Here is a 17334-nt window from a genome sequence, read left to right as displayed (position 1 = left end):
TTAACTCTAACACCTGGGGCAAGCCTAATTGCTTCCAGTCACAAAAAGAGTATCCACCTGTGAGTTTGCCAGGAGTCCTCAATCAGTAAGATTTGCAAAAGCAGATCCAGATAGGGTCGCAGTTCATAGGTATAGGAATATGCAACCTAAAAACAAGTAAGACATAGTGAGTAACTTAATGAAAGGAATAAGAAATCAAATTATAAACATACAAATGTTATTTTCCTTTATACCTGCCAGAGAAGTTCACTGAGGACAGTAGATGAGAACTGAGGATTCTCCCAGCAGCAAAAACGAAGCAATTTGACGGTTTCGTCTGAATTACTGCAGTCTTCAATGATTTTCTTCACATAACTTGTTCTCACAAATAAAATGTCTGCCACATTCTGCTGAATTGGCATTATAGGTTGTGATAAATTAGGATCACCAAAAGGATTGGGAAGAGGAGGATTACCTAGAATACAGATTTGTCACCAATAAAAAAAAACTAATAAGCTTCTCCACAATAATACACAACTTTCATGACAGAAAATAGCCTATATATAGCCTATAAATTTTTTTTTTTTTTTTTTCCCTAAGATGGAGTCTTGCTCTGTCGTCCAGGCTGGAGTGCAATGGCGCGATCTCAGCTCACTGCAACATCCACCTCCCGGGTTCAAGCGATTCTCCTGCCTCAGCTTTCTGAGTAGCTGGGACTACAGGTACACGCCACCACGCCTGGCTAATTTTTTTGTATTTTTGTAGAGATGCGGTTTCGCCATGTTTGCCAGGCTGGTCTTGAACTCTTGACCTCAAGTGATCCACCCGCCTCGGCCTCCCAAAATGCTGGGATTACAGGCATGAGCCACCATGGCTGGCCAAATGTTTTATTTTAGAAAAATAACATTTTAAATCAAGTTTCCTAAGCACAACAAAGTAACATTATGCATTATAATGATCAGATAGATATATCAAGATGTAAAAATGCAAAATCTAAAAATAAATTTTTTTTTTTTTTTTGGACACAGGGTCTCTCTCTGTCACCTAGGCTGGAGTGCAGTGGCGTGACCATAGCTCACTGCAGCCTTCTCCTGGGCTGAAGTGATTCTCCCACTTCAGTCTCCTGAGTAGCTGGGACTACAGGTGCACACCACCACCCCCAGCCAACTTTTTTGTTGTTGTGATCCTCCTGCCTTGGCTTCCCCCAAAGTGTAGGGATTACAGGCATGAGCCACTGAGCCCAGCCTAAAAAGTTAATTCTTAAACTATTTCATAAACATGGTATCAACCTCAGTCACAAGGAGACAGAAAAAAGATCCCCATTAAATACGTAAAAAAGGTACAGGGGGCCGGGCGCGGTGGCTCAAGCCTGTAATCCCAGCACTTTGGGAGGCCGAGACGGGCGGATCACGAGGTCAGGAGATCAAGACCATCCTGGCTAACACGGTGAAACCCCGTCTCTACTAAAAAATATAAAAAACTAGCCGGGCGAGGTGGCAGGCGCCTGTAGTCCCAGCTACTCGGGAGGCTGAGGCAGGAGAATGGTGTAAACTCGGGCGGCGGCGCTTGCAGTGAGCTGAGATCCGGCCACTGCACTCCAGCTTGGGCGACAGAGCGAGACTCCGTCTCAAAAAAAAGAAAAAAAAAAAAAAAAAGAGGTACAGGGCTAAAATACTCCAAAGCAAAAATCTTCCTCCAGACTCTTAGTACTATATATGCTCAGCAGTATTTAAAAACTACCGTAAAGAGGGCCGGGCATGGTGGCACACACCTGTAATCCCAGCACTTTGGGAGGCCCAGGTGGGCAGATCATCTGAGGTCAGGAGTTCGAGACCAGCCTGACCAACATGGTGAAACCCTGTCTCTGCTAAAAATACAAAATTAGCCGGGCGTGGTGGTGGGTGCCTGTAATCCCAGCTACTTGGGAGGCCAAGACAGGAGAATGGCTTGAACCGGGGAGGTGGAGGTTGCAGTGAGCCGAGATCATGCCATTGCACTCCAGCCTGGGCAACAATAGCAAAACTCCATCTCAAACAACAACAGCAGCAGCAATAAAAGACTACTGTAAAGAATGGAGCATTCAAATTTACCATTGATTGAAGACTGCATTCTTGAAGAGACATTGCAACAGCGGATCAGCTGTGACACTACTGAGTATAATTTGCCTAATTCAGCATACTGATATTTGATTGGAGGACCTGGACCTTCATCTAAAGACACAAGCATAAAGGTAGCAGGTACACTCAATTTCAGAAGCTGTGTCTTCTCTGCCACACCTACAACAAAGGAGTGAAGGGGAGAAGAAAGAGAGGGAGAAAAATGCGAGGAAAAAATTAGGATGGCAAGGGCTTCATGAATAAAACAAGCAGTTACACAAAATATCTTGTCTATAATTTTTATGATCAGAAAAATTTTGATTTGTAATTTTATCACTTTTACTTAGCATTCAGAGAATTATTTTACCAGAAAAGAAAACTCGCCCATTGAGTATAAGTATTAACATTGTTAAACAGTGACCATGACTATGACATTCCAATCACACCGGCTCACTTTAAGGAAGATGAACACTTTTTCTTTTTTGAGACAGTCTTGCTCTCTCGCCAGGCTGGAGTGCAGTAGCGCGATCTCAGCTCACTGCAACCTCTGCCTCCCAGGTTCAAGCAATTCTCCTGCCTGAGCCTCCCCAGTAGCTGGGATTACAGGCACGTACCACGCCCAGCTAATTTTTGTATTTTTAGTAGAGATAGGGTTTCACCATGTTGGCCTGGATGGTCTCGGTATCTTGACCGCATGATCCGCCCACCTTGGCCTTCCAAAGTGCTGGGATTATGAGCCACTGCGCCCGACTGGAAGATGAACACTTTCTACGGCCTGGAGAGTCTAAAGGGACTAACCAAGACTGCAACCCTCATTTGTAAGGAAAAGAGGATGAAAACAACAAAACAACTATATTAAATAAGAAGTAAGAACTCTTGGTTTTGGTCCCTCTTCATGGTAATAAGCTAAGGAGCAGTTCTCAAACCATAACCACTTCCTCCTCCCTCGATTCCTGATTTTCTTTCTACCTCTTTTTGTTCTTATTTGCAACTCCTCCTTCCTGTCTCTTAAAAACTGATGTTTCTCCAAGTTCCCATGCCAGGCTATCTTCTCACACTGATTTCCCTGGATGATGTAGCCCACACTCATGGCTTTAATGTTAGATATTTTCATTCAGATGATTCAAAAACATTTCAAGACAAATTACTTACTGTTCTACTGTATATCTCCATTTGGGTGTCACACAGGCTCAAACTCAATCTACCCAAACTGAACTCACCCCTTTCTTCCCATAATGTTTCTCCTCCTGTATTTCCCCTCAGTAAATGGTACCACTCACAGTTGTTTATGTTAGAATTTTGGGGATCATTCTTCACATGTCTTCCCTGTCCCGTCCTTCTCTGAATATCCAATCACCAAATCCACTGATTCCACTTCTTATAAAAAGCACCATATATCTATCTGTCCATTTGTACGTCTCTCACTGCCAGTTCTCCAGTACAGGCCACAATGATCTTATGTCTATAGATCATTTTAACATTCTCTGGGATCTTATTCCATTGCAATCCATTCCACACTGTGGCCACAGGGATCTTTCTAGATGGTATTTACCTGTTCAAAACCCTACAATGGCTCATCCAATGCCTCAGTCTCTCTCACAAGGCCTATTAGAACCACATGATCAGAAACTCCTGCTCAGCACTCCTGCCATTCCCATCTTACATCAATTCTAGTCAGACTGGACAACTTTCATTCCATCCAATAAGCCACACCAAGTTTATCACGTCTTTGCATCTGCTGTTCACTCTAGATGGAAAGCTCAACCAACCAATTCCCACATTACATTCCCCATTAAGTCTTCTGTACTCCCCAAATCCCTTCAGGTACCATGCCCCCCATGATGCACTCTGCATTTTCCCTATTAGAGCCATTAACATATTTTATGGCAACTACATTATTTGCTTCTATATTCCATTAGGCAATCTTATTTATTGCCATATCCCCCAAAACTTAATAAAAACAGGTCCACAACCTCTTATCTAAAATCCTAAGACTCCGAAAGCTATTTTAATTTTTTTTTTTTTTTGAGACGGAGTCTCACTCTGTCTCCCAGGCTGGAGTACAGTGGCGTGATCTGAGCTCACTGCAACCTCCGCCTCCTGGGTTCAAGCGATTCTCCTGCCTCAGCCTCCTGAGTAGCTGGGATGTGCCACCATGCTCGGCTAATTTTTGTATATTTAATAGAGACGGGGTTTCACCGTGTTGGTCAGGTTGGTCTTGAACTCCTGACCTCGTGATCCACCCGCCTCGGCCTCCCAAAGTGTTGGGATTACAGGCGTGAGCCACCGCACCCGGCCTAAAAGCTATTATTATAACAAGGTTTTTTGTTTGTTTGTTTTTGAGACGGAGTCTTGCCCTGTTGCCCAGGCTGGAGTGCAGTGGTGCTATCTCTGCTCATTGCAACCTATGCCTCCTGGGTTCAAGCAATTCTCCTGCCTCAGCCTCCCAAGTAGCTGGGACTACAGGTGCCCACAACCACGCCCTGCTAATTTTTGTATTTTTAAGTAGAGATGGGGTTTTACCATGTTTGCCAGGATGGTCTTGAACTCCATACCTCAGGTGATCTGCCTGCCTCGGCCTCCCAAAGCGCTGGGATTACAGGCATGAGCCACCTCGTCCAGCCCAACAAAGTTTTTCATTAAGTTGGTGTCAAAATGTGTTTGTTGGGATAACCTAGTCTGAACTGACTAAAGGCTACTTACAGTCTTCATTTCTCCCTTCAGTATAAATATTTACATTTTACTGTAGAAATATTAATGTGTTCAATTTTAAGTTGTTGTCTCAGACCCTGCTATAGAGATAGGGATATATGCACTGCCTTGCTTTTCTTAAATCCAAACAATTCTCAATCCCAATGCATATCCGATCTTAAGGACTTCGTATTAAGGTTTACAGACCATACAGTATTTGTTTTCAGCAAGAAAATTTTATAAGTAGGTTACATTATGGAACAATGATGTGTGCTTTCTGAACAGGCAATATTTCTCAAAGAAGAGTTGAACAGTTGAACAGGATTTTTCTGAATGTCTACATTTGGCATTTTTAAGTTTGAAATACAGATTCCACTGATGCTTATCTAATAAATATTCTTTTTTTTTTTTTTTTTGAGACGGAGTCTTGCTCTGTCGCCCAGGCTGGAGTGCAGTGGCCGGATCTCAGCTCACTGCAAGCTCCGCCTCCCGGGTTTACGCCATTCTCCTGCCTCAGCCTCCCGAGTAGCTGGGACTACAGGCGCCCGCCACCTCGCCCAGCTAATTTTTTGTGTTTTTTAGTAGAGACGGGGTTTCACCGTGTTAGCCAGGAAGGTCTCGATCTCCTGACCTCGTGATCCGCCCGTCTCGGCCTCCCAAAGTGCTGGGATTACAGGCTTGAGCCACCGCGCCCGGCTAAATATTCTTTTCTTTCTCATCTACAAATACCCAAATATCTACAATGTGGAAAAAGGTAAGGGAAAGGAAGACAAACTAAATAGACAAATGAAAAGTACAATCTCCCTTATGTTAAAAAGTCCATGAATCCAATGGTGATTAAGTAATGTCACAGAAAAAAAACCTGAAAATGACAGGTATGCCTGGATATAGAACTTCATTTTGGATATATGGCTGTTTGGTTTGTTTGCTTTTTGGAGACAGGGTCTCATTCTGTTGCCCACGCTGGAGAGCACTGATGCAATCACGGGTCACCGCAGCCTCAACCTCCTTAGCTCAAGTGATTCTCCCACCTCAGCCTCCCAAGTAGCTAGGACTACAGGCATATGCCACCACACGCAGCTAATTTTTAAATTTTATTTTGTAGAGATAGGGTCTCCCTATGGTGTCTAGGTTGGTCTCGAACTCCTGGGCTTAAGCAATCTTCTTGCCTTGGCCTCCCAAAGTGTTGGGAATACAGGCATAAGCCATTGTGCCCAGCCCTTAAATTAATATTTGAAGCAAGTATTTTTATTATCCATAATTGTAATTTACTTACACAAAAACTTATGTACAGACCAAGTCTGCTATCTAAATTTGGTGAGTATCACAACCATCTGGGGACTCCTTTGAAAACATGGATTCCCTGACATTAGCTTTGCGGATGCTGATTCAATCAGTGTGAGAAGAGGCCTAGAAACCAGTATTTTCCAAAAGCAGCCAGATTTGGCACCACTGCATTAGGAGATTTAAAAAAAAAAAAAAAAAAAATCAAGACACAGATTCTGACCTGTGTCTACTACAAAGATACACGCATAAAGTAAAAGGTGAAAGTGCCATGTTCAGATAAAATTCACAACAGGTTTTATGGGAAATTGTTTCTATTTCAAATCAGATTATATTTTATCACTTGACCTAAATGACTTCACAATTTAATATGATACATCAAAACAGAATTCTGAAAAACTTAAATTCTTACCTAAATTGGCATACATTACAAACAGGTTGAAATACTGCTGTAAATGACGCCCATGCTCTGAAACTTCCCTTCTCAAGAGATTTAGTACTGCTCTTAGTAAGTGATCACTCAAGCTTAAGTTGTCATAAGCCTGTAAAGGATAAAACATTACCTGTTTTACAGCAACAAGGTATATGTATACTTCTATTTGCATAAAAAGGACATGCACATATGCTGATACAGGCATACATTTATGGAAGGACTGATCACACAAACTAAACTATTTTGCTTCTTGGGAAAGGGAATGAAGATCAGAGGTGGATTTCATTATAATTCTTCACACTTGTAATTTTTTTAAAAAACTAAGACTATTTTAAAAAAATCTTCAAAATAGTCTCTTATATTTTTAAAGAGCCAATAATTACTATTCATTGCTATGCAGTAATATTAAATGGAACTCACTGACATCATATTATGTGTGTGTTTCTGTTAGGTAAACATATCAAGTGGATGCACATAGGTTTGTGACTTCGACTTCCAGGAAACACAATTTATTTGTAAACATCTCATCATTTAGAAAGAAAGCTGTGCAATTACCTGACTAGAAGGTCCAGGAGAGGCAAAAGGTGAAGGACATGGCCCATCTTGCAAGGAAAAATGTGCAATAAAGACTATAAGTTTTGCAAACGCACCCCTCACTTCTGCACTAGGGCACTCCAGAAGGTATTCGGAGAAGCGATTTGAAACATTAAAAAGGACATTATGAGCAAACCAAAAACGTACATTCTTGCTGTGACGAAGGAGAATACACAATGCATCATACCTAAAATAAAACAAAAAAATCTATGACTATTAATTCAATAACTTGTTCTCTACAGTAAAAGGATGAGTCTCATTGAACCAAAAAAAAGATAAAGATCTTCCTCTACTGCTTAGGAGAGAGAACCAGCAAACGTTGCTTCTAGTATTAAAACAACAGATAAATACTATGACTTGGTCTATTCTCTCAGTTACAAAACGGGTGAAAGTTTGTCCTCTAAAAATCCATTAACAAACTCTTCCTAGGTTCAACGACAAAATATCACCCCCTTATCTTGACATACTATTTCTGAAATCAGTAAGTAAAAATTATTAAATCAATGTATTATAATGGCCTCTATACTTTCATAATTAGAAACTTAAGAAAATCATTTTAATTTTTTACCCTTTTAATCTGTGTCAGAATTCAATCTAGGTAAGCTAAAACCTCATAAATTTCATAAGTAGCTTACACTTTTCAGTCTCATCTTGTAATCTTTGGTTTTGTTTGAGACAGGATCTTGCTCTGCTGCCCAGGCTGGAGTGCAATGGCACGGTCATGGCTCACTGCAGTCTCAACCTCCCAGACTCCAGCGATCCTCCCACCTTAGCCTTCCGAGTAGCTGGGATTACAGGTGTATGCCACCATACTTGGGTAATTTTTTAAATCTTCTTTGAAGAGATAGGGTCTCACTATGTTGCCTAGGCTGGTCTTGAACTCCCGAGCTCAAGCAATCCTCCCACCCTGACCTCCCAAAGTGCTGGGATTACAGGTGTGAGTCACTGTCCCCAGTCTCATCTTGTAATCTTTGGTGCAGAGATGTCAAAGATATGATACAAGGTAATAGAAGAAGTCAGTTTCTGAATAACAAAAGGCCATGTTTAGACTAAGTAACTATTTTAATATGATTTCTCTATTGTGACCCAGAGTTATTTTTATTCTGTATTCCAAACTTCAAACAAAATTCTCATGGTTTAGAAAAAAATAAAGCAGTCTATTAAAGAACCAAACCAAACATTAGTATAATAGGAATGAAAATCCAAAGCAATGTACCAATCACTGGCAGAGCCACGGACTACTTTCTTTGTGTGAAATCCTGTAGTAAAGAGGAACCTAGCAGCAAGTTGAATACTGATCATAGTGATTTCTTCTGCTTCAGGCAACAGGTGATCTTGCCCTATAAATAAAATGCAGATATAAAAACAAATTTTTATTTTCCAACCCCATTTTCAAACAAGTCTGCATTTCCATTAATTTTGAGAAGTCCTAAATTTATTAAGAACCTCTCTCAGGCTACTATAATTTAGACCCATTTTTATTTTATTCTATTTATTTTTTTGAGATGGAGACTCACTCTGTCACCCAGGCTGGAGTGCAGTGGCACCATCTTGGCTCACTGCAACCTCCACCTCCCAGGTTCAAGCGATTCTCCTGCCTCAGCCTCCTGAGTAGCTGGGACTACAGGTGCATGCAACCATGCCGGCTAATTTTAGTATTTTTAGTAGAGATGGGGTTTCACCATGTTGGTCAGGCTGGTATCGAATTCTTGACCTCAGGTGATCCACCTACCTCGGCCTCCCAAAGTGCTGGGATCACAGGCGTGAACCACCGCACCCAGCAATTTAGACTCATTTAAAGTGAAAACATTAATTTTATGAACTTAAACATGTTGATGCCTACTAGAAATTATTCTTTATTACTAAGAAGCTAAACTCTCTTGATACTTACCGGGAGGAGGGTTTAAGTAAACGCCATTACATGTAAGCAGTTTTTTCATAAACTGAAAATACTCCATACTGTACTGCATTCGGTTATGCATGAATTGTACATTCTGTTTCCGTACACTTCTCTCAATGGCTGATGGCATAATAATCTGATGAGGTCTGGTGGTGATAGCAAGCTCTGATATGTATCTTATCAACTCATCATCTTGGTCTATTGTGTCCATTCGTTCGTAAAAAAGTATATAAGCATTCCACCACCTTTTCTGGCGCCTGTATGACATGCGCTTCATCATGTGATCAAACACTTCTCCCATGTACTCTCCACCAAAACACTGGTTTTTCATTTCTTCATCATCATCCATTTTACATTCTGTTACATCACCATCATCAAATTTATACCAGCGGTTTCTCTCACCATCTCCACCATTCCTTTGGATGATATAAGAATAATAATGTCCCCCACTCGCTTGACCACTGTGTACAAGCACACCCACAAGTCTGTATTTTGTGCTTCCTGCTGTCTCACTTTCAGACTGCTCACTCTGTTGTATCAACTGACTCTCTGGGTTTACATTATCCCCTTCCAGCTTTGCGACACCTGCAACTGTGTAAGGTTCCATGTCCAGCTCTCGAGGAAATTCAAAATAATCATTGAACTTGATTGCACATTCTCTTTCCCAGTCATAGTCAAATCGCTTTAGTTGTATAGCAAGAACAGGAGGTAACTTTTTAATCAGCAAGCGCTTTACGGTATCAACCTAAAATAAACAAGAGAAAGTTACTAGATGTTCTATTAAAATCCACAATAAAAACAAACAAAAAAAACCCAACAAAAACCCAAGCAAACTTTTAAATGATATTAAGACTTATCTGAATTTTTAAGTGTAAACAAATACATGACAATGAGCATAATCAAGATAATCCTATCAGCTGACTTAAATGCTAAAATTAATAATATGCAAACGTAAGTTGTTGACTGGTTTCTGTCATTGTTATCTAGCCATTATTACCTGTTTGATATTTACTGTTGTTCCCATGAAGGTGGTTTCCTATGTACAAACAATAATAATAGTAGCTAATATTTGTTGGGCAATTAAGATGCCAGGTAATATACTAAGTGCTGCACACGTAAAAACATACCTAATCCTTACAACCTTCTCAAGTGTATACTACTGAACCTTAAAGATGAAAATTAGTAATCACAGAGAGGTCAAGTAACTTGCCTCAGGTCTCAGGAGCTGCAGGTGGCAGGCAGTATGGTTTTACAGCCCACAATCTCAATCTTTAAACTTTAAGACTTCTCTAAGTGGTGCATAAGGCCAAAACAACAAAAGTGACTTGAGGGTGAAAGGGTTTGGGAGCTCCCAAAGATATACCTTATTCATTACTATAATGCGTGTGAATTATCTCTCCCAAAGAACTGCTAGTAAGATTCCAAAGTAAATGGTTTTATAACATAGGTGACAAAAGAAATCTTACGGGCCACTTGACTAGTCTAAAAGAAATCTTATGTAGTTCAATACAGTAATTAAATGGTTTCAGCAAATGTTTTGGTCTTGACAAGTAATCCTGGACATGACAGGAGAAATATTTTCCTCTATCAGCTCTGTATCTTTGAGGGGTTCATTGGCAATTTGTTTCTTGGTAGAGATGGAAAGTGTCTGTGTAACTTAGATAAGAGAATGTGCTATCATGTTATGACTTTTAAAATTATTCACTCTTATTTACCTGTTTTTATCTTATTTACCTAGCCCCTTTGGCACTACTTTTTTTCCTTCCCTGCCAAACCTTCTATCAGTTATCATGTTGACTACTTCTCTGCTACCACTATACCAAAGTAGGAGAAAATAAAAAGAGGGTGACTTGTGAGGATGAACCAAAAAAACCAATTTCTTCTAAATCCATTAAATGTAATCAAAAGGAAACAAAACTAGACAGCCCGTACCTTTTTATTGCATTTTTCACAATGATATGCATTTGCACCTTCTAGTAAATCTCCTTTGACATACTGTTCCAAAGAATCAAGAAGATTTTGGTGATTTCTAATGTCTACGTTTAGGGTCGTAAAAGATTCTTCACATTCGTACCTAAAAACGATAAAAGAAAGGATTTATCCCTTAGTTTTCTAAACGTTTATTTTTGGACTTAATGAAAACTACATTTGCCTTTGTTTTTTTAATTATACTTTATGTTCTAGGGTACATGTGCACAACGTGCAGGTCTGTTAAATATGTATACATGTGCTGTGTTGGTTTGCTGCACCCATACATTTGCCATTTTTATAATACGAAACCCGTTAAGTCATAGAATGTTAGCAATAAAAGTTAACTTGATCAAGATTATTAGGTGAAATGGTTTTTTAAGTTGAATCTGTCTGGATTCACAGCTGAATCTCTTTGTAGTATACGATGCTGCTTCCAGTATTAACCGTTTAGACAGTAATTCACGCCGAGGCCAAAGCATGAATTTATTAAGTTCTGAAAATGATAAACTATGAATAAGCTAAATTTTTATATATTCTTCCTTTTCTGTAATGGAAGCCTTAGTAAAGCAAAAGTTTGAACACACAAATGAGTACAGGATTAGCAACCTGAGAAGGAGCTAGAATCCCAGTTTACGGTCATTTTCTACCAAAGAGACTCCGATTTCTGGTGAGACACATGCATAAATGCAAAACAAGGGATGTGAGGAATACATTAATTCATTAATATTAACCATTAATTCATTCAGTGGATAGACTGAGAGTACCTTCTATGTGTAAATGCACTGAGGGATATTCAATGTTTAAGACAGTCCCTTATTTAAGGAATTTTAAACTCAGGAAAAAAGGTACACAAAGGCATTTATAAATTGTATGAATGAAATATAACACAGGTATTAAGCAAATTGCTACTATATAATCAGGGAACAGCCCATAAAAGAAAAAAAGTTAGATCTCAGACTACACTTCAAAAGTAGGACATTCTTCAACACCTATAAAAAGAAGGTGTTCTAACACTAGAGGACAGCAAAGTCTTTCTGTAAAGGGCCAGAAAGTAAGTATCTTAGGTTTTGTGAGGCATATGGTCTCTGCGGTAACTACAGATGCTCTTCGCTTATGAAATGGCTACAGCCCAATAAACCCATCATAAATTGAAAATATCGTAAGTTGAAAATGCATTTAATACACCTAACCTACCAAACATCATAGCTTTAGCCTAGCCTACCCTAAATGTGTTCAGAACACTTATATTAGCCTACAGTTGGGCAAAATCTTGTAACACAAAGATTCATGTAATTCATTGAATACTGTACTGAGAGTGAAAAACAGAATGGTTGTATGGGCACTCAAAGTAGAATTTCTTTCTTTTTTGTTTTTAATGAGGTGAGGTCTTGCTCTGTTACCCAGGCTGGAATGCAGTGGCATGATCATAGTTCACTGGAACTTCTAACTCCTGGGCTCAAGTGATCCTCCTGACTCAGCCTCCCAAGCAGCTGGGACTGCAGGCGTCCACCCCCATGCCCAGCTAGTTAAAAAAAAGACTAGTTTAGCTGTTGATCAGGTACAAGGATCTGATTTCAAGACCATAATCTTCTGACATTTCACTTGCCAAAGAAAACCAGTGATTTCCAAATAATTTAGAAAATTGTCTAAAACTAAGGAGGAGTGACATGAACAAATGATCCCAAAATTGGCTGTTTTCATCACTAATTAAAAACAAGGTTAAAATTTTATTTTATTGTTCACCTAATATAAAAGGCCTTTCAAAAGGACTGAAAGTTGCCTAGGCTAAGTGAGTAAGTATATTCCCCAATTATGAATGAGTGGTAAGACTATAACTTCCTAGAAATTTCTCATTTATATAGTATTACCTCTCCCCCAATCATTTCCTGGTAATCAAAAACAAAACACCCCCACAAACCACATGTATACTCAACCCATGACTATATTTAATAGAGTTTGGATTGTAGAAAATACTATCTTACTGTGACATTTTGGTGAAAAACGATTGCAAATCAACATTAATCCATATTATAACAAGTCCCAAAGTAAAACTTCCATTATGACAGGCATGTGTGTTTATCAGTAATGAACTCATTAACTACTGCTAATAGAAGCCCTTAATCAATTTTCCTTTTAGTCAAACAATCTGTTTTGTCAATGTTTTTCTTGTAAAATCTTTTTTTTAACAATAGGTTTGGTATGTTTTGTATACAAATATACCTTAAAGACAATGACAATAATCAATGCTATTTTAAAAGTCATTATTTCATTTGTATAGGAAATACTACCACAGCTTTGTCATCTTCTAAACTTACTGTATTTACACTATTATAATCACTCAAGTTCTAAGATAAAGGGCAAATTTATAAATAACACCTGTAGCTATATGCAAAATGCCATTTCATTTCTCCAGGAATAATATTCTGTAAAAGAATGTAATAGTAGGCTGGGCATGGTGGCTCACACCTGTCATCTCAATACTTTGGGAGGCTGAGGTGGCTGAGGTGTGAGGACTGATTTTGAGGTCAGGAGTTTGGGACCCCATTGGCCAACAAGAGATCCCATCTCTAAAAAAATTTACAAATTAGCCAGGCGTGATGGCACATGCCTGTAGTCCCAGCTATTTGAGAGGCTGAGGCAGTAGGACTGCTTGAGCCCGGAAGTTCAAAGTTACTATGAGTTACGATCATGCCACTGAACTCCAGCCTGGGAAACAAAGAGAAACCTTGTCTCTTTCAGAAAAGAAAGAAAAAAAAAGAGAAAGGAAAAGAAAAAGGAATAAGGAAAGGAGGAAAGGGAAGGGAGACTGTAAGAGTATAATATAATAAAATGGCTAAGAGATCAGGCAGAGTAGAAGGAACTAAAAATTAATTGACAAAAACAAAAAATAGTCCCACAGCAGTAAGGTATGCACAGTATATAAATCATTCTGTTTCAGGTATTTAGTAATCAGTGACATACTCCACTTTTGTATGTAAGTACAAGTAAAAATTTTATTTTTGTTAGTATATACATGGTACAACATATACTTTCAATGTGTAATTAGTACTTACCTATGTGGGCAGCCTTGGCAGATCTTCTGATCAGCAAAGGAACCTCCTAAGACTTTACTTAGCATAGCTGGATGTCCTAAAGCTTTTAAAGCTTCATCTAAACTATCCACCAATGAATTAAAAAATTCTAAAGCATCGTGTTGTTCACGCAGATTAACAGGCTCACCCCAAAGCCTAAGAAATGAATGAAATAAAACATGTAACGTGACATTCACAGAACAATATGTACAACTATATTTTTCAGGGGGAAAAAAAACAACAGGACCACAAACAACAGTATATAAAACCGAGATTTTATTCCTCAACCACACAGAAAAAGTAAAAAAAAAAAAAAAAAAAAAAAAAGAATGTGCTTTCCCTATAGAATGTAGTGGGGTAAGAGAGTGAGCCTCATACTAAAACTAGTACCCTAGCGGCAAAGAACTGCCACGAAACCAGTGGTGTAATTGATGGATAGTACGGCTCCAAGAATGAGGTGGTGGATCTCACTCTTACGTGGATGTTACAATTACTATTTTATTTCTTTCATTTTGCTTATATTTTAGATTATAAATAGTAAAAAGATCAGATCTAGTTACTCTTAAATTTATTTTTTTCCCCAAGAGAGAAAGCTTTAACTTGTTTTACAGTTAATCTCTTGAATAATCTAAGAAAAGACACCATCACTACATACCACAAAATGAGAACTCATACTTCTAAAACTCAGGCACTGCTGGAAACTATCAATAATACCTGATTTTGTATATACAGAATAATGTACATAGAGAATTTAAGTGTATTTGTTCTAAGCAAGAAATGACAAACATTTTAAAGTATGCAAGAACTGTCTTTTGATACTTTTGTAAAACCTTTTCTATATAGCAATCTCATTTCTATATTTTAGACAAATAAAAATTTGTATACAGTAAGTTTAAAATCAAATAAATTGTTAAAAATCAGCTTGTTCCATTACAAGAAATTACACCAGTCTGTTCTATTTACTTTCAAACCATACTCAACTCCTCAAACTTTCAAACATGTAATCAACTAACTTCAAAAGGGAAAAGGTACCCTTTATAAAGGAGAGATCCGTTAAGACACCAAGAAATCAAAATTGGTATCACTTAATAATTGTGATAACACATGCCTCCCAATACAGTGTAGTGAGAAACACAAAACATCAATTATGTAGTTTTATTGCCCCCCACCCCCTCAACATTTAACATGAAGCTAATCATGAGGAAACAATCACACAAATCAAAAAAGACATTCTGCAAGACAACAGGCCTGGACTCTTTAAAAATTTCAGTGTGATACAAGTCACAAGTTACGGAGATTATTTTACATAAAAGGCAACTAAAGAGCAAACAGCCAAATTCTTGTGATTCCTTCATAAGTATCAGATTGGGATAGAAAGATAAGTTATAAAGACCATTTTTGGGAAATCAGAATATATACTGATGAATATTAGAGATTAAAAATCAATATTACATTACTTGGATATAACTATATTATACCTAAGTAGGAAAACTGCTTTATTCTGATAAATGATTTCTTATAAGATATATGTTGAAGTATGAAGGGGTGAAGCATCATGTTTGCAACTTACTATCAACTTAAGAACAAAATAAACCAAAAACCAAGTATACATATAGCAAGATAAGCAAATATGGCAAAATGTTAACTAGTAAAACTGCATACAGAATATAACATAAAGGTGATAATTATACCTCTTCTTCACCTTTTCTGTAGGTTTGAAACTTTTGAAAATAAAAAAGTGGGCCAGGTGCGGTGGCTCAAGCTTGTAATCCCAGCACTTTGGGAGGCCGAGACGGGCAGATCACGAGGTCAGGAGATCAAGACCATCCTGGCTAACCCGGTGAAACCCCGTCTCTACTAAAAAATACAAAAAACTAGCTGGGCGAGGTGGTGAGCGCCTGTAGTCCCAGCTACTCGGGAGGCTGAGGCAGGAGAATGGCGTGAACCTGGGAGGCGGAGCTTGCAGTGAGCTGAGATCGGGCCACTGCACTCCAGGCTGGGCAACAGAGCGAGACTCCGTCTCAAAAAAAAAAAAAAAAAAAAGAAAAGAAAAAAGTGGGGTGAGGAAGTATAGTTAACTAAACCACTTGTATCAAGAGTAGATTATGTGTCTAAAGTGTGGATAATCCAAAGTGCTAGTCTATACAAACCGAGCTCCACTAGCACAGGGAGTAACTGAAAAGTCAAAAAAGCAAAGGCATTACAACAGAAAAAATTGTAACTGAATGACAAATTAAGACAAAAGTTTAAAAAGTGTAAGCCTCGGCTGGGCGTGGTGGCTCACGCCTGTAATCCCAGCACTTTGGGAGTCCGAGGTGGATGGATCACCTGAAGTCAGGAGTTCAAGACCAGCCTGACCAACATGGTGAAACCCCGTCTTTACTAAAAATACAAAAATTAGCTGGGCATGGTGGCGGGCACCTGTAATCCCAGCTACTTGGGAGGCCGAGACAGAAGAATCGCTTGAACCCAAGAGGCAGAGGTTACTGTGAGCCAAGATCGCACCACTGCACTCTAGCCTGGGCGACAGAGTGAGACTACATCTCAAAAAACACCCAGTGTAAGCCTCTTTTTGTGTTCTTCAATTTGAAAAAGCATAAACAGAAATGCTAAAAGCCTTAAGGCAGAGATGGAATAACCTAGGGAAAGAAGACAGAACTGAAATAGTTAGAGGAGGGAGAGTGGTATGCTGGGCGACAGGACTAAAAGCAAAATGAGAGATGGGAGGGAGGGTGGTCCACGCAAGACACTAGTACAGAGTTAAGTAGAGGGCCCAGCTAGGGGAGGAGAAGAAATTTATACTGCTTTGTCAGAAGAAGGGAAGGCAGACCAGAGTATCAGGTGACCCTTCGTTCCCCACTCCTCTCAGCTGGCCGGGAAGCACCTTAAAGGGATTCCAAGGAGGATTACTTACAAAACAAAACAAACCAAACCTCACTGCTATAAATAATTATACCCCTTTTCATACACAGTAAGAGTTACGTGTTGTACTGTAGTTATTTTAGCACAGTGCATGACGTATTACTGACTTAAAAAAAGTCAAAGGAAACAAGATAAAAATGTAATTGAGTTTTTTAACTTAAAAAAAAAATAGTTGGTGAGGGCAATTTTTCCTTTACAGATCTTTTCTAGCTATTAAATGAAAAAATAAAATATTGTTATTTTGTAACCCTGAAGAAATACTGTATTAAGATAATGATAATCGGCCAGGTGCGGTGGCTCACGCCTGTAATCCCAGCATTTTGGGAGGCCGAGGCGGGTGGATCACCTGACGTCAGGAATTCGAGACCAGCCTGGCCAACACGGCGAAACCCT

The 17334-nt window shown here is 39.0% G+C and overlaps 1 protein-coding gene across 8 annotated transcripts in view; it reads right to left on the bottom strand.

The window, feature by feature from the left end:
- Positions 1–17334, bottom strand: part of USP9X (ubiquitin specific peptidase 9 X-linked) — a 155363-nt gene that overhangs the window by 11376 nt on the left and 126653 nt on the right. For 6 of the 8 annotated variants that reach the window (XM_005593319.4, XM_074030310.1, XM_005593318.5 and 3 more), the window contains exons 33-41: positions 14002–14175; positions 10910–11051; positions 8969–9722; positions 8294–8417; positions 7039–7264; positions 6463–6592; positions 2070–2255; positions 234–454; positions 58–146 (exon numbers count right to left, since the gene is read on the bottom strand). In XM_005593319.4, the coding sequence (XP_005593376.1) occupies positions 58–146; positions 234–454; positions 2070–2255; positions 6463–6592; positions 7039–7264; positions 8294–8417; positions 8969–9722; positions 10910–11051; positions 14002–14175 (2046 nt within the window). The remainder of the gene's footprint in view (positions 1–57; positions 147–233; positions 455–2069; positions 2256–6462; positions 6593–7038; positions 7265–8293; positions 8418–8968; positions 9723–10909; positions 11052–14001; positions 14176–17334) is intronic. The other 2 variants (XM_065537804.2, XM_074030311.1) reach the window with 1 other exon arrangement.

This window comes from Macaca fascicularis, chromosome X (assembly GCF_037993035.2).
Source record: "Macaca fascicularis isolate 582-1 chromosome X, T2T-MFA8v1.1".
Lineage (NCBI taxonomy): Eukaryota > Metazoa > Chordata > Mammalia > Primates > Cercopithecidae > Macaca > Macaca fascicularis.
This window is presented reverse-complemented; position numbering and strand designations above follow the sequence as displayed.